Source organism: Hippocampus comes, unplaced genomic scaffold (assembly GCF_001891065.2).
Source record: "Hippocampus comes isolate QL1 unplaced genomic scaffold, H_comes_QL1_v1.1 scaffold37, whole genome shotgun sequence".
NCBI lineage: Eukaryota > Metazoa > Chordata > Actinopteri > Syngnathiformes > Syngnathidae > Hippocampus > Hippocampus comes.
In genome coordinates this window covers 666,493-685,112 of record NW_017805535.1, presented here as the reverse complement: position 1 = coordinate 685,112, position 18,620 = coordinate 666,493, and the positions used below count along the sequence as shown (strand labels likewise).

The 18,620-nt window shown below is 39.5% G+C and overlaps 1 protein-coding gene across 4 annotated transcripts in view; it reads right to left on the bottom strand.

The window, feature by feature from the left end:
* The window catches only part of far1 (fatty acyl CoA reductase 1), a 39,316-nt gene that overhangs the window by 19,880 nt on the left and 816 nt on the right, over positions 1–18,620 (bottom strand). For all 4 annotated transcript variants that reach the window (XM_019878117.1, XM_019878116.1, XM_019878115.1 and 1 more), the window contains exons 2-5: positions 14,254–14,366; positions 6,540–6,656; positions 2,224–2,399; positions 1,413–1,592 (exon numbers count right to left, since the gene is read on the bottom strand). In XM_019878117.1, coding sequence (XP_019733676.1) covers positions 1,413–1,592; positions 2,224–2,399; positions 6,540–6,656; positions 14,254–14,355 — 575 coding nt within the window. In that variant the 5' untranslated portion in view covers positions 14,356–14,366. The remainder of the gene's footprint in view (positions 1–1,412; positions 1,593–2,223; positions 2,400–6,539; positions 6,657–14,253; positions 14,367–18,620) is intronic.

Here is an 18,620-nt window from a genome sequence, read left to right as displayed (position 1 = left end):
TGGCCAAGATGGCCGCACCACTAGGGAGGCCTAGAAACAATAAGCTGAACAGTTTAAAGCTGGAACATTTCCTTGATAGTTTATTTGCCGCCAGGTGGATAAGCTGGCACTCCAGAGATCCAACTATTTATATACAAGAAACTAACTATAATGTACACCAGAAGAGCCGCCATTGAGCACCCATTTGACGTTACTATATGATACTAAGGCGTAGAAAAAAAAGTAGTGTGTTTCCGGTAACCCGACCGACCGAGAATTTCTACCTCAAAAAAAAACTTTACGGTCGGCATTTTTTTCAAACAACCTTCAAATTTAACACACGTCATCATTAGTTCTACCAACAGTTAACATTAGCATTACTACCCCTTGTGACGAATGTTTTATTCATAAAGGTACCATGCTACAACCAGTAAGTTATAGAATAACCAATACTGTTTCATAATATTTTTCAGAGCGATTAGCCTACAAATCTAATGACCAACTTGCCTCGTAATCGTGCCTCTCGTCGTATCTCGCTCTCGTGTTCTGTGCATACATCCCAGGTGAGTTTAGTGATACGCCCTTTGGACGATTCATACAAAAAATCAGACTGGCATTCCCATTTCTTAAATGTCGCAATTAGTAGACCTTTGTGAGTTTTTTTCGCCGCCATCTCAAACTTTCATCCGCGCGATTCCTCAGTTTGCGGACTAAAATAGCAACCCGCATGCGCACATAACGTTATCTGTTGCGTCGCCCCCCAACACTGAAAACAAAACGAAAGTAAATTAGAAGAAACACACTCACACACCATACCACACCACAAACACATACAGGCACAGTGAAATCGCGTTGATCACACAGTCAACTCGTGTGCTGTGACTTTTATGGTTAAACTATTTTTCGGTACCGTTAAAATGACGCCACGGAAACGACACGCTACCAGTAACTATTGTTACCGTGAAATCCTCAGGCTTGCCGTCGGTTTTTTTTTTTGTTTGTTTGTTTTGACTGAGAAATTTCCTTGCGTCCCAAAAACGCACATTATTTGGAACAGTGCGTCTCGTGGGAAAATTATGCGTCTAGGACGCGGGACGCAGAGGTAACGAGATGGCTGTAACACCCAGCCGCCGGGTACCCAACTCTCTTGCCGCCTTTGCATCGAGCGGGGGTTTCAATGTCTCCTTGTTTTATGTTTTATGGTTATTTTGTTTACATTTTTGATGGGGGGAAAAAAAGATTAAAAAAAAAACAAAACTTTGTCCGACCTATGCTGAAATTTCATGTTACCGGAAACACACTACTTTTTTTTTCTACGCCTAAGTCTATCACTGATATTAGTTGGGGGGTGTAAAAACACAATTCTCCAAAAACTCGCGTGTCATCTGCTAACATTGACGAGCTACATTTGGTAAAAGTCAAAATGAACTTACTCCAGTGCATCAATGAGTTTGACATACTCCACTGGGGTAGGATAGACCATTTCCTCAATGAGCTCCCGATCACAGTTGGCGTAGGCTGTGGATACATGGATGAAGATTTCTAGATGCTTCATCTTATGGGCCAGAGCGAGCATCTTCTGAGTAGCCAAGACATTCAACTGCATTGCATCTCTAAGAGGAAAGTTTTAGAAAGGATACAAAGTTAAAAAAAATAATAATAATTGCAAGATGACAATTACAACAAGGTCCACTGCGGTCTCACAGAGCTGATCAGTACAGAACTATGGCATTAAAAGGAGCTACTGCTTCAAGGCATGCAACATAATTCAGTTATATAAGTCTGTATCTCTATACAACAAATTAAGTTCATAAAATGAATCTTTCAAGTGATACAAACAGCAGACAGCCTTACCTATTTAAAAACCAAAAGTTAAAATTAACCTGCTTTCTCACTCTTAAACAGCAACCTCTGCCCTTAAAATAACTACTGATCAAAAGGCACTACCTCATTTTGTCCAGGTCAAAAACAGGAGAAAAAAAAACAACCTTTGTTGAGGCAAGTAAGTAAGGTGTCAAATATCTGTGTACACCAAACCACTCTGACTCATACCGACATTCCATGCTTGATGAGAAGTTGAGCAAACATCTATAAGCATCCATAGCACTTCATACTCAAGACGCTTTAAACAATCATTCATTTGGCTGAAAGTGTTGTACAAGCTTATTTAATACTCTTGCCTAAGTCACACACAGTTAGAAAGCCATTCCAAGAGAGAAAAACGCTTACAATTAAAATACTCACTTCAGTGGCTCATTGAAACGGATGGTGGCAGCACAGTGGAAGATAATGTTGACGCTTTCAGCGAGTAATGTCTGATTCTCCTTACTAAGATCCAGTTCTGGCTTTGTGAGGTCACTGCTCACTGCAATAATCTTCTCTGCAAAGCATGGCTGTTCACCTTGTAACCTTTCGAACAACTAAGAGCAGAGACATTTTAATTCAAATCAAAACCAAGCACACAGGAATTTTGAATGTGAGACATTTTGAATAAATGCAATTAAAGAAGGTCAGGACTCTTGAGACTCACTTTTTGTACAGGTTGCACTCATGTGCCCAGCTTTTTTTCTTGGTAGCGCCAGCACTTAAATTAGTCACACCGACATTTTTGACTACATTACATTGGCAGAAAGCTGCCAAACTACAGAAATTCCCTTCCTGGAAAATTTATCTGAATTTTCCAGTGATTAAAATTCTATCAGGAACATTACAGTGGGACTGCACATGGGAGTGTTTTTACCGTATAGATATTTAATATTAATGCTTCAAAGAATAAATCACTCACACACTTATTTACAAGTGGCAATTCAACAAAGCACACTGCACACACTGCACACGGGCACACATATATTTTTAAATCAAGTCAGGACCCCAGACAGTTTCAAGGACCAAAATAAAAACAAAAGGAATTTGACTTTTTATTGTTTGTGCACAAAAAGCTGGGTCCTGAATTGGGCCCGACTAATTAAGTGAGCCAATTATAGCCCTTGAAACATTGGATAAGTGGACGTTTGCCGGTTATTTTACATTTACATACAATGGTACCTCTACTTATGAAATTAATTGGTTCTGTAAGAAATGTCTTAACGAGAAAATTTTGTAAATTGAGATGTGTTTTCCATGTACCGTAATTTCCGGACTATAAGCCGCGACTTTTGTCACACGCTTTCAACTCTGCGGCTTATTTCATGAAGCGGCTTATATAAAGACTTTTCTAACGGCCGCCTGTGTATCGTCTTTCTTCGTAAATATCTCATGTTACAATATGGGCACGTGCGGCTCATACACAGGTGCGGCTTATGTGTGTACAAAATATTTTTTCCTTTAAAAATGTAGTGGTGCGGCTTATAATCAGGTGCGGTCTATAGTCCAGAAATTACGGTAATTGCCCTAATCCGTTGCAAGCCTTCCCCAAAATTCAGACAAATGTTTTCTAAAGCATAAAAACGCATCAAAATTTGTAACAAATACATGTTAAAATTAGATTATTGCACAATAAATGAGAGTTGTGCATAATGTAAAAAAAAGAGTAAAGAGTAAAAATGATTGTCATTTAACTTTTAACTGCGTCCTCATCGTTTTTTGCCCTCTTTAGTTGATGTTCTCTCTCAGAAGTGGTTTTTGCCTGGCGTTTTGTAAAGAACCGATCCAAGAACGTTTGCTGTGGTCGGCTTTTAATAATCCTTTGAAAATGTCCGAGGCAAACATCAGCATGGTGAGCGATTGCCCGACTGGTGAACACTTTTTCTGGGTGATTCACATTTACGTATAACTATCGGAACACCTCATGGCCCCGGGGGTCGAATGACGAGGACGCTGCATAGACACACATCTATTTATCTATCTACACACACAGACGCATACGGTACAGCAGTGTTTTTCAACCCGTGTGCCAGTGTGCCGTGAGATATTGTCAGGTGTGCCGCTGGAAAATATCCAATTTGTATGCCTGTGCGGTCTTTCGCCCAGAAAATAATCATGTAGTACCCTCCCATACCACTAGGGAGCAGCAACAGCTCGCCAATTGCCCTGTGTTTCGACGAGAGACAAGCGAATTTGTGACGCATGAATGCAGGACGACGGTGAAACAATAAACATGAAAGATGACAAAATTCTGCTTTCTTTGTGTTCATTTGATTCCAATTCAAGCTGTTATAACATCATTCTTCAATGTTAAAAACGATTATAGTAACAATATAACATTATGTTGTTTTAAAAAATAAGGGGGGGGGGGGGGGGGGAGTCACATTTTCAGCTTGTGGTGTGCCGCAAGATTTTTTTCAATGAAAGAAGCGTGCCTTGGCTCAAAAAAAAGTTTGAAAAACACTGCGGTAGAGGTCCCTCTTTGCCAATGGGATGCCAGGAAGATGCGCAGTAATAGCCAACGGCAGAGCAGTTAAAAGTATGTTGCGTTCAGGAAACTCGGAGCTGCGAGTAGCAGCCCATACTGTATTTTTACCTTTCGTATCTTGAAATTTCTTTCGTAACAGGAGGCAATATTTTCCTGTTGAGGCGTTTCGTAACTTGAAAATTTTGTATGAAGAGGCGTTCGTAAGTAGAGGTACCACTGTACTCTAACCATTTACCGCAGTGTTACACAAGTAAAACTGGTCTCATTATGAGGGTTATACGCGAATCTGTGGTGAAATGTTGCAATACTGTTGTGTAAACCGTCCCTTTAATGAGAATTCAATGTGTATGATGTAGCTATGTGGGGAGTGCGCAGGCGTGTGTGCAAGAGCCTTTGTCAAGCTTTTTCTGGTATCTGGAAGCATATGCAGATACTGTATTTGTGAATATTGAGCTAGCTACAGTAAAATTATCTTTACACCAACGGTTCAGCAGTCTCGATGAAATCCATCTAGTCAGTGTATCAAATCTCTGTTCGTCGCCTCTCACTCACAAAATCACGCATGGCGCAAAAAACGAAAGCCGCTTGCACCAGAGACGACTTCTCCTCCCTCAGCTTAGCTGATGTGCTGATACCTGCTAAATCAGTGCTAACAAGCTAATTAGCATGCGAAAGAATCATGATAACGCCTTGTTTATTATTGTTTGTCACGCTTAGAGCTCCATTTATGTCTGTTGTTTGACGCTAGACGATTTGTGTTGTATTTATTTACAATAAGCTAATGCATGTGTTAAATCTGTTCATTCCAGTTTCACTCTACATTTCAATGAGCTGCTGTCACAGTTGTTCACTGTACGCCGTCAAGACGAGCGCAATAAAGGAGCAAGACGCTCAGTTTCCTGGCTCATAAATAAATGAGTTTGGCTTGCTGCTGACCTGCGTTAACATACCCGGAGTATCTAACACGTACCGATAAAAGTACTATATATATATATATTTTTTTTTTTTTTTTTTTTTAAATCAGCTAGCTGTAGTTTTTTTCCTGGCAAATATCAATATCGGCCTAAAAAAATCCATATTGGCCGTGCCCTAGTCCTGAAGTGTCTGGCCACAACCAAGTACCGACCGCATTTTCCACACAAAAAGGCGCACTGGATTATGAGACGCACCTTCAATGAATGGGCTATTTTGTAATTTTATTTTCATATATTGGACGCACCGCACTATAAGACGCAATCTACAATGCATCCACTAGATGGAGCTACGCTCAAGGAAATACTAACAAAACTGTAGCAACGGCACTCGAGTGAAGCGCGCCTCAGCAGTCCATAGTCCGCTGTTCTTTGTTGTGCGCACGTGAGCGCAAGCACATACGCACGTGGTTCAACCAATCAGCGCCAATGCAACAAGTCACAGATCAAAGAAGCTTTGAACAAACGACAACAGCTAAGCTTAGCTGTTGAGTGGCGTTGCTACAGAACGATCAGATGTCAGTAAAACCTATTTAATAAAGCAGCGACACAGTTCACTTAACCGACAGCAAGTTATAACATTGACTCATTAACGTAGAACTCTCTTGCTGCTGCTCTATTTCCGTGTTCAACTGCATAACCCGATCACCTTAAGTTTGAACTCTGCGTTGTAAGCATGTCTCTAGCGAGGAGCCATTTTGGGGTTGACATATTACCATAATAACCATTCACAAGGTGCATCGGATTTTAAAGCGCGCTGTGAGCTTTTAAGAAAATGGAAAGCTTTCAGGTGCACGTTTTAGTGCGGAATAGACGGTAGATATTTTAACCCAGCCGCTGGGGAGCAGTGCCCTCCCCTGGGGATACACTGTTCCCCGGTGCCGGTCCCAAGCCCGGAGAAATGGGGAGGGTTGCGTCAGGAAGGGCATCCGGCGTAAAACTTTTGCCAAGACGGACATGCGAGTTGATCGGGCGGTTTGCAGGGACGGATGGGAATTAATGACTCACTGTGGCGACCCCTGAAAAGGGACGTGCCGAAAGGAGAAGAAGAAGAAGAAGATACGGTAGATATTTTGTCATCTGCATATTTCTCAATTGTCTTTGGAAGTTTCACTGTACTACATGACCAAGTAACACATCAGTAAATCAAATTTATGTTTCTTAATATGCTCCCATCCTACTATACTCCCATCCCCCAAAAGTAATCCATGGTATCATTGGATCTCAAAAGCTCTTACCTTGCTGCTGATCATGTCAGTAATACGGGCCTGAGGGCTCTGGCCAGATTTTGACCTGACCATCACATAGACAGTGTTAACTCCTGGGCACGACCTGAGCAGCTTCTCCAGCATTACCTGTAATAGTCAACAGGGAAGGGGTATAAACATTTCTTTCCTGTCGCTACATAAGTCACTAATACAGACAATGAAATGGAACATATTGTTCTTGTCTCCACCATATAGAGACATCATTATTTGTGGTGTAGTATGTTCCTAGATTTCTTAAAAATCACTCAGCACTTACTAACTGGGTTGCAACATTACTTCTTCCTACTTTACTTCATTACATTTAAATTTAAATCAGTTTTGTTGGTCATTTTCTTCTGTCATGTTTGAAATAAAGAATTCAACCAATCAATTAATCAAAACACTTATGCTTCTCATACACTGCGTGTGTCAGTACTATTAAGCTAGTAGAAATACTTGACTGTGCAGGGAACAGAGACTGAAAGGACTAACGAAATACATTTCTTAGATTTTATGACTGATGAACATTTACATGAAAAACCCATATAGAACACGTTAAATCATAGGTATCCCAAACTAGTGCTGTAATACATAAGGTCAAAGATTCATTTAAGAGGTAAGTACACCAAAGCACTCTTTCCTTTATGGAAAATTGTTCATAAAAGTGGATATAGGGACCTTTACTACTGTAATCCAATATTTATGCAGTTCAAATCTTTAAAATTCAATGAATTGGTGGAATATAACTTCCATGTGTTATGTTTTAAGCGAATGACCAACTCATACGAAATAGCTTGCAAAATAGATTTAAAAAGAGGAATAAAGAAATGGTTAAAAGTGCAATTACCGTATTTTCAGCACTGGAAGGCGCGCCTAAAAGCATTACATTTTCTGACAGTGCATTTTATAATCCGATGCGCCTGATGTATGGATTAATATTATCAGCCATCTCGTTACCTCTGCGTCCCGCGTCCGAGATGCATAATTTCCCGCGGGACGCACAAGTTCCAAATATTGTGCGTTTTTGGGACGCAAGGAAATTTAGCAGTCAAAACAAACAAAAACAAAAAAAACTACGGCAGGCCTGAGGATTTCACGGTAAAGATCGTTACCGGTAGCGTGTTGTTTCCGTGGCGTCATTTTGACGGTACCGAAAAATCGTTTAACCATACAAGTCACCGCACACGAGTTGACTGTACGCGATCAAATCTCTCCTGTGTGATCAACGCGATTTCACTGTGCCTGTATGTGTGTTTGTGGTGTTGTGTGTGTGAGTGTGTTTCTTCTAATTTACTTTCGTTTTGTTTTCAGTTCTGTGGGGGGACGAAACAGATAACGTTATGTGCGCATGCGGGTTGCTATTTTAGTCCGCAAACTGAGGAATCGCGCGGATGAAAGTTTGAGATGGCGGCGAAAACAACACACAAAGGTCTACTAATTACGACATTTAAGAAATGGGAATGCCAGTCTGATTTTTCGTATGAATCGTCCGAAGGGCGTATCACTATCTCACCTGTGATGTATGCACAGACCACGAGAGCGAGATACGACGGGAGGCACGATTACGAGGCAAGTTGGTCATTAGATCCATAGGCTAATCGCTATGAAAAAATATTATGAAACAGTATTGGTTATTCTATAACTTACTGGTTGTAGCATGATAACATTCGTCACGAGGTGTAGTAATGCTAATGTTAACTGTTGGTAGAACTAACGATGACGTGTGTTAGATTCTTTCGTCAAATTGATAGATTACACATGCATCGACTTGGGAAGAGGATGTCAAGCCACGTCAATACTTACCTGGATTAATGATTACCAGTAAATTAATCTTTGCAGTGTGAGATTGGAAAAACTACTCTGATTTTGTGGTATGCTGTATTCATGATGCCATATGAGTACACTATATTTTCATCCATTTATTTTTTTGAATAAACCTGGAGTACGCAGCTGCTGATGTAAGTTTTCAAACATTTACACTTGAAACATTATACTTTTGAGTTTCATAATTCTTGATTATGAATATCAGTCAAAATAGAAAAACGGGTTGAACGTTGACGAAACCCAAAATTAGTTACCGTGGTTTCCCATTGGGTAATCCGACGGAACCGAAAAACAGTTACCGTGAATTTCCGAAATCCTCAGGCCTGCTACTGAATTATTTAAATTTTTGCATCATTTGTTTATAATTGTATGTATATGTTGTTGTTTGTGTTATTATCATATGCAATTGAATAAGTAGACCATTTCAGAATTCAAAATTTGGGACTCTCTAAATGCATAATGGGACTCACACTTTTCTGATCAGCGAGTCCCTGGGACTCGCTGGGGGTAAACTGTAAAATTATCACTGTATTATGATTTCTTGGACGTAGTATTTTAAATGTTCTCTTTTGCAGCTGCAGCGATTGTGAAAGCTCTATATAAATAAAGCTGTATTGTATTCCCTTTAGCTCCACCTAGTGAATGCATAACGCAACCGCAGCCACTATTGTAGCTTCTATTCTCTGCGTCTTTTAATGCGGTGCGCCCTATATAAGAAAACAGTTTTGAAATTGGCCATTCATTGAAGGTGCGCCTTATACTCTGAAGCGCCTTATACTGCGGAAAATACGGTACTAGAAAAAATATATTTGATACTGCTATATAGAAGCAGAAATAATACATTAAAATTACAAATTAGGGGATTGAATCAATTATGTTTTGTATTGTAAAATTTGATTTGTAAGTATGCCTTCACTGTAGATACCATTCATTTTATATTGATAAGCGGTAGGTAAGGTGTTTTTAACTTCTTTCTGCCCCTTTCATTTCTTTTCTTTTTACTTTTGCGCTGGTAGCACTGGTGCGTCCAACTTTTTTATTTGGTCGCACCAGCACAGATTTGGTTGCACCCTTTTGGGGGTTGGTATAGCCTGCTATTGTATAGTTGTCTCAACTGGCATGCAGGCGTTTCATATGATGTAGATTGACAGTGACTGAACATATATTTGCAAAATATTTTACTGTAACTAGGTCTGGGTTTAAAAAGAGAAAAACATCTAGTGTGTGAAATAATAGCTAATAGCTAAACAACGTCAAATATGTTTTATTTGTATCAGTTTAATAAATTACAATTAATATAATTAGAATGCTGTCAATAACAACAAACAAAAAAACATTTTGAACACTTTTAAACAATTGAAAAAGCGAAACATTAAAAATGTGTTGACATCCTACTGATGTTTTATTTATATCCAGGACTCAACAAAGCCCTAGGGGCACCAAAATATTTGTTTTTTATGATACAAGTCTTTGGGGAGTATACAGTCTAATTTAACATTTGACATTTGACATCCCAACCACTAGACTGAAGAATGGAAGCCTAGTAACTTGATTAGGTATTAGAGCATGAGTGACTAGATAAGTGGTGGCCAACCCGCGGCTTGCGAGCTGCATGCGGCTCTTTGGCGGGTTCAATGTGGCTCCCGGGCTTTCACATGGCAAGAGTCGAAAATTACTCGGCAGTGGCGCTGCCATTAAAACAGAGCTAAGTACAGCAGAATTTACGATGTCAGCCTATCATCAATCCCGTTACTTGATTGACATAGAGGGGAACCAGTCAGATAACAACTGAATCACAACTCATGCGCAAACAACGGTGCTAAGCGCTAAGCTAGTCAGCGAATTACCTCTGATTTTAAGACAGGGGTGCCCAATACGTCGATCATGATCGACCGGTTGCCAGCGGACTTGTCCCATGTTGACCGCGTTCGTGAATCTCGTCACGAGACAAGAGCAGAGAAAAAGATTTCGTATAACGGGACAAGGATTTTTTGTCGTAGGGGGAGCAGAAAAGTGGGAATGGCTTTCATGCATGAAAATTTTTTCACATTAGGGGGTATTTTCGCCCATGTAGGTTTCGTTGTAGAGGAGTTTCACTGTATTAAAAATTATTGCACAGGTGTGCGTAATGCTGCTCACAATAAAATGTTTTGTTATACTGTGAGGGTCCTTTGGGTCTGAAATCCAGTCAGGAGCCGGTGTGATCACAATTTATACCACAGCTCCTACATAGAGTTGAGAAGGATTCTTGGTTGCAGCCTGTGGAATGCTGGTCCACCCCTCGTTATGCGAAGTTACTGGATATTGGCAGGAACTGGAAAGCGCTGTGAAAAAGTGCTGTGAAAAAGTATTTCCCCTTTTCTCAAATTCTCACACTTTTGCATAGTTACCCCACTTCAGTGTTTAAGACCATCACATAAATTTCATTATGTGACAACGATAACCTGAGTAAAAAAAAAAAAAAAGTGGTTTATAAATGGCTACATTATTTATTTGGGGGGGGGGGGGGGGGCAAACTATTCAAAGCTAATTGGTCCTGTGTGGAGAGATATTTGCTCCCGAAACCTAGGAACTGGTTGGGCTACCCTCAGCATCTATCACTGAAATCAAACGTTTACTCTAACTGGCGGTTTACATTTCTGTGGAGATATTTTGGCCCACACTTCCTTGCATAATGACTAATTCAACAACACTGGAGGGCTTTGAGGATGAATGGCCTTTTTAAAGTCATGCAACAGAATTTTAATCGAATTCAAGTGCAGACTTTGACTCAGCCACTAATTTTGTTTTTTTAACCATTTCAGAAGTTAACTTACTTGTGTGGTTTGGATTATTGTACTGCTGCTGAACAGTACAATCAAGCACACTCTAAAGCACACTCAAGCCAAGTGTGCTTTAGCTTGAGGTCATGAACCGATGGCCAAATATTTTCTCTCTTGATTTTTGGGTGAAGAGCAGAATTCATGGTTTCATCCATCCCAAGTCATCCAGGTCCTGAATAAACAAAGCAGTCCCAGATGATCACAGTACAGTTATCATGTTTGACTCTTGGGATGTTCTTTTTCTGAAATGCTGCATTACATTTCCGCCAGATGTAATGAGACACACCTTCCAAATAGTTCAGCTTAAAGCTTCAATTATTTTATTTCTCATCTGCTCTTGAATTTCTTTGGATCATGGCATTTTGTTGGAGGTTTTTGAGATCTTTTTTTGTCCATACTTTTTCTCAGTACTTTTTCAGAAAGAGTTAGGGAGAGTCGAACATTTTTGAACCTTTTCTGAATAAAAATTAAAACTGGCCAACATTAACTCCATCTTGAAAAAGGCCCAGCAGAGGATGTACTTCCTGAGGCTGCCGCCACAAAAAATTACAAAGATCCAACTGCAACAGACAATTAGGACTGTGGAAAAATCATTGGCACCACCCTACCCACTCTCAAGGACTTGTACACCGCAAGAACCAAGACAAGGGCACGGAAAAACCTACTGGAGCCCACACACCCTGCCCACCACCTCTTTCAGTTACTCCCCATTGGTAGGCGCTATCGAACCATGCACACCAAAGCCAGCAGACATCCGAACAGCTTCTTCCCTCTTACCATTAACTCCCAAAACAGTGACTCAAATCTATAGTGGCTCCTTGCACATGTTGCACACACCCCGTGGGACAGGATTACTGATAATTATAGATCCAGCTCTCTACATACCTGAACAATTGTTGTTAATCAATATTCCACAGCACTAGACACTTTAAAGCCTTCAAGAACGTTCTGAATAATTGCACACCGAAAGTTGGACCACAATTGCTGCTACTGGTCACTTAAAAATGGTGCAACGATTATTTGCACCAACAGTCCTAGTATTGTATCGCACCACTGATCAGTTTCTCTCTCCTCGATGACTCTGCACATCACACAGCTGTCATTGGTGATACTATTGCACAATAGTACTCTGACATCAAGAAAAAGGTTTTCTACACTTATATGTCATTTCTTTGCTGATCGTAGCTTCTTGTTATTGCAATACTAGTGTAGAGACAAATTTCCTGTTAGTTTTCCATACTTGATACTTGGCCAACAAAGCTGATTCAGATTATCATTTGCAAACACGTGCAACAAAAAGGAATAAAAACTGCTCTACACAAAGTGCCAATGTGAAGGGTGTATATATACTAGACAAGATGTATACTACACAAGATGCACCGGGTTAATAGGCACATTATTTTTGTGAAGTCTGTATTTTGAATGGTTTATTCTAAATGTAACAAATCTGTATTTGTTATGCTACATTTAGACGGGTCACAAAATATCCAATATTGCCACGTGCTTCGCTTGCTTTTGTTCGCTGTGCAACTACGCTTGGGGCTCCTTTGAGTGGAGAAGAGGAGGGGATCTTCTGGCAGATGTTAAAAAAAAAAAAAAAAAAAAAAAAACAAATTTGGAAATCTCTTGTTAATCTGGTGATGGGTGTTTGTGTTATTACTTTGATTAATGCTAAATGCCATTTGGGTTGACAGTTCAACATCTGTAAACAAGTCAATGCACTCACCATTATCCAAACTTTTTTTTCTCCCCCTCTGTACCAACAACTATTGGAAGCTGGCTGAGTCATTTACCTTGCGCCGGTCTCGTCTCACATTGTAACATTGGAAATATGCTGCCAGAAAAGCCCAGTTTACGTCAGTCCGAACCAGCGACTGCTGGCATTTGGCTAGTAGGACTACATTTCCCATGATTGTTAGACACAAAAGCAGGAAGTAGCCCTTCTTCCAGCATGACGAAAACAGATGTCTGCTAGTAATTAGATGCAGATGAAAATTAGAATGCAAACATGAATGCTGTGGTAATTAAGAAGGAATTAAACTTCATGTTTACCTCTCAGTCCCACAGACCGCAATGATATTGTCCCACATTGTAACACTGGAAATGTGCCACCAGAAATAGCTCGCATTAGACTAGTTGGACTATATTTTCCATGCTTCTTTGACACAGAAGCAGGAAGTAAGTCCTAGTTCATATAAACGTCTGCTAGTGATTAGGTGCGGATAAGAATGACAAACCGAAGAGCTGACTTTCATCCATATACTGTACAAGGCGCACCACATAAAAAGGCACACTTTTTAAGAAAATTAAAGGATTCTCAGTAAACCTTAAGGTCCAAAAAATACAGTATTTGGTTTTTATTTTGCCTTGTTTTACTCTGCTGTCTGCGGCTGGAATGTCGGCATTGCAGAGAATGTCTTGCCTTACCTGGATTAAAGTAAGGATAAATAAATGATCTTTGTCAGTTTAACACTATGAAGTTTAAGAGTGCAAAAACTAAGGAGTTTCGTGAACAAGAAAAATTACACGAGGAATTCCTAGCTCCTACGTTGCCATTTTATTGCACAAATTATATTTAGTAACATAAGTGGCGGCTCATAAAGGCCCTCCTCACTGAGAGGCAGTAGAACTAAGTCAGAATGATTTTTAAGATTTCTGCCTCACATTTAACAAAAACACACTAAAATTATCAAGTCTTTTCATATGCACACATCCACAGGGTATAAAATTAATACATTATATTAATTAAGACTCAGAATACGTTTTTAATCAAGTGCTGTATGTGTGCGTGTGTGTGTGTGTGTGTTTGTGCATGTGCATGTGCATGTTTGTGTGTGTGTGTGTGTGTGTGTGTGTGTGTGTGTGCGCGCACACTATTTTGTAGTTCTAAATTATGCTACGTGATTATTCATAAAATATCACATATTTCAAAAGGAAGAAATGAATTTCATAAAGTATATATAGTCATACCATGCTGACACCGAAATCTGCTTATGCTTGATCCACACATTGGTTGAGCCAGACCTACTGACTCGCTGCCAAGTCAATTACTATTGTACCTTTCCCATGAAGCCAGTTGCTCCAGTGATCAGCACATTTTTCCCTGCATAGTATTCCGGTATGTTCATCATGTCTGCAAATGTGTTTGCTGAACTCCTCATCACCACTCCTCCTGTTCAAAAAGAATAACAAAAATCACAACAAAAAGTATTAGAGCAACGACAACATCTTAAAGCTTTGCCCAGTTTATTTTTTTTACCCCCAATGTGGAGAAGCACTATAGAATCATCAGGAGTTTGAAACATACATGTGTCTTGTTCCGAATTGAAACTTGGCACATGCAGTATAGAGCCAGGGGACAGCCTGCCTGCCAGCAGTTGGGTTAATAAAGTTTGTGTACACAACACAAGGGCTGATTAGCATTTGTCTGGTTATGAGGGATGTGTTTATTCTTTCTAAGGTTGGGTCTTATCAGTGAAATCATGTTGGCTTTTCAAGAAGACAGACACTGTCCAACTGATAACAAGCCATTTAGATACCTTAAATCAATATTGACACAGCATTAGGCGTAGAAAAAAAAGTAGTGTGTTTCCGGTAACCCGACCGACCGAGAATTTCTACGTCGAAAAAAAACTTTACGGTCGGCATTTTTTTTCAAACAACCCTCTACATTTTTGTGTAGAGGGTTTACATCGGTGCAAACTCTGGCGATATTCACGTTGAGCGTGTGCGTCGTTTGCCCTGTCGTCTGTCAACAACATTGAAACATGGCGGCGGCCGCGATCTCCGACGACAGTTTAAACCGCGTTTTCTGTGTTACAGTCGCAAGCTCGCACCGTAATGTTAAGAAAATAATGTTTTGATTGTAAAGTGTCCTTGAGTGTTTTGAAAGGCGCTTATAAATGTAATGTATTATTATATTATTATTATTAAAATAGCATCCATTGACGTATCAAAGAAATTCAGCGAACTATTTGATGAACACCACGGACCGAGTAAAAACCGAGGGCGGAGGAGGGCGGAGGAGGGCGGAGGAGGACGGAGGAGGACGGCGGCGCGCCCTGGTCCCCCGAGTCCGGAGCGGGGAGAAAACTAAATAGGTGGCGGCAGCCACCATGTTTTATGGTTATTTTGTTTAAATTTTTGATGGAAAAAAAAAAAGATTAAAAAAAAAACTTTGTACGACCTACCGACCCTATGCAGAAATTTCATGTTTCCGGAAACACACTGTCTTTTTTGTTTGGCCTTATCTCTTTTCTCCACAAATACACACATATTCACTACTGAAGGGCTGTAGACAACCATGAGTATCATCGGTGGGGGAGAAAAACAATATGAATGCTTTCTTGTTTATATTAATAAATTGTAACGCTTTTGAGGGCATGGAAGGATACTTAACATTAAGTCGAAATGGACACCATATGGTGAAGAAAGGTGATGACCAAGGAAACATGTTATTATACTGGAATACAATACATTTTAACATATTATGTACTTTATTTCTGTATTTGAAATAGTAAACAGGTTTAAAATTAAGCCCGTATCTCACTGAGCAGCAAAGTGTGCGCGCACGCAGCAAATTTTTTCCGTCACAAGGCTGTTTCACCAACGATTTTAATGGTCTCAAACTGTTTACGTTTTTATTTTTGTTGCTTGAAATTTTGAACATGTTCAAAATTTGATTGCTCACAAGAAAAAATGTGTGTGGCCGTTATAACTGCTTGGGAATGTCTTTGCAACAGTTTACAACATTGAAAAAAACCCCAAAACAAAACAAAAGAAATTAGCTCGGTGGGCACACACTTGCAAACCTTTGTCAGTCAGTTTGATACGGGATTAAAATAAGGCATATTGTTTATTTAATCTTTTTATTATTTGTTTATGTCATTATTGTTGTTATTATTATAATTATTATATCAAATAATAATATGCATTGCTGGGAAATCCAGGGATATATGTTGCCAAAATTCTGGTACATTCTTAGCTCTGACACCATACTGCAAGGCAATTTTAATGGACAGTCCAGCATGACAGTTCAGACATCTTTATTTGCTCTGTATATAGCACTGTACCGAGTCAGTCACGATTCAAAATGGATTTGTGGAAATCATTGTTATTGCAAAAGACAATCTACGCGGATATGAAAAAGGGAAGGAATGTTTAAAGTTCCGTTTGTACATGAGTGAGAGCTTCGACAAGAGAGCGGTGCAGGGAAGAGAAATAACACATTCAACTAAACACATTACAATTGCTTTCATTGCAGTAAAAACAAAACCGGACTTTCCATTCATTTGAGTAACGATAGCAGCTCGTCTTTGGCTGCAGGCTTTCTGTCCCTTGTGGGTGTCATTAGCATTTCTGTGACAGCTAACGAGTTGACACGAGGCAAATAGTAAACGTGACCTTTGCAGGTACAAGGCAGGCAGGAGCCAAGGCAACATTTTAAAAAGGTCTACAAATAAAGAGAATGGCAACGTCGCCAGTTCACCTCCAAAATGCCTACACTTTGTAAAATGGGCTGAGAAAAGTCATCTGAATTGACGGTTATGTTTTAAGTCCTAAAACATTACCGTCAATTCACCTAAAATTTAGGTTAATCGACATTTAAAAAAAAAAAAAAGTACATAAAATGCTTGTTTGCACACTGCATTATTTGTGCAATCTTTGAAGAAATGGTGTAAATGTGTGCACCAACATGTGTATGTGTTTGTGAATCCTTCGTTATCCAGCCCAAAAGAGACATTCTTACGGGAAAACTGTCTGTTAGGATCAAAAAGTTGGCTTTCGAAGACCCAGTCATGTCTAGCTCGTGTACAGGCTAAAAACAAACCAGATGTGTCATAGAAAGCAGGGTAATCTTAGGTCTGAACTACTGTGACCTTTAATGAGACGTCTATTCTAGAGCTAATGCAGCTTACAGTTAGACAGACAGGCAGCAAGCTGATCTTTGATGTGACGTTCACACGATCAATAATTCATCACTTTAGATTGTATATTAAGCTATCCAGGCACAGCGGCATGCATGACAGGCAGAGGAAAGTTTTGGTCTCAGAGGCACATTGCTGCGCTTGGGTGAGAACAAGAAGGCTCAAGTTTCTTTTTAGGGTGGTTATGCGCTGACAAATCACCTCACTTATTTAAATCTGTCAGGACGAAAAGTAGGAAGAGAACACTGAAAGAGTTGGCTGAAGATTCAACAAAAGCAACCAGTGCCAGGGCACATTCGCATGAAGTGAGGATTCAATATCACACTCTGAGCACAAGTCCATAACAATTTGCCTATTGAGATACGGTATTGTCACAAGGCTCTAATTGCACGTGACTTGTAGATACTTGAGTTAGATGTCAAATGATCTCCTCCAGTTTAACAAAGACCAACAGCTCGAAATTAAAGGCCACTTGTCAATCCCAAAAGAAGCCACTTACTGTATGTCAATATTATGTATAATTATGTACAGTACAAACATTAGGGCTCAATGAATGTTTTTTTTTAAATGTGATTTCTTTGTCAAGATGTATATATTTTTTTAACAAACACAAACAATAAACCAATCGGCATTACAAGAAACAATATCAGATTAATTAGACATAAATGTTTTGATCTTATAGCATCGTCCTCCATTAAACCTTTTTGGGTGGTGGCCTGACCATGTTATGTTGACTCTGCTAAAACGAGCACTGTGCCCGGATAATCTTAATAGAATATGTCAAGTAGCAATGATTATTTCATATTTTGCATTTTTATAGTGTTTTAGTTTAGCCTTTCAGAAAATATTGCTTCTGTGTATTTATTTGTTTTGCATGTTGTTTTCTTTTTTTGCAGTATAAAATAAAATTCAATTGAGCATTTGACATTTTACCTTTTAACCGGACAAGCAAAACGATGTGTAGCACAGTAAATACATCAACAATGATTGACCATTTTAAGTCGAAAACCCTTGCCTCCTCAAAATATTAAATATTTAAAAAGCAAGAAAATCTTGACTTCATCATATTTATTTATTACTTTTATACAGGCGCAAATGGGCCAACATCAGTAAACTTCGAGTGGCCCCGGGCAGCTGATTAATTACTGTATGTGTGTCAAACTTAAGGCCCGGGGGCCAAATCCGGCCAGCTATATCATTTTATGTGGCCCGCAAAGACAAATCATGTGTCCACTGCATGTTTCTTGCTAAAATACCAAAACGTATTGTCTTCACTTAACATTGAGATGTTCAAGCATTTTTTGTTACCAATGCCTCTTTTATTTAAATTGGGAATCATCCCCAGTCATAATGGCACCACAAAGGCAAACCATAACTCTCTGTACAATGTGGCCGCGAGACAAAAAATGAGTTTGACACACCGCCGAATTAATTGTTCAGCCCTAACAAACATGTTTTCATGGACATTAATTGTTCAGCCCTAACAAACACGTTTTCAT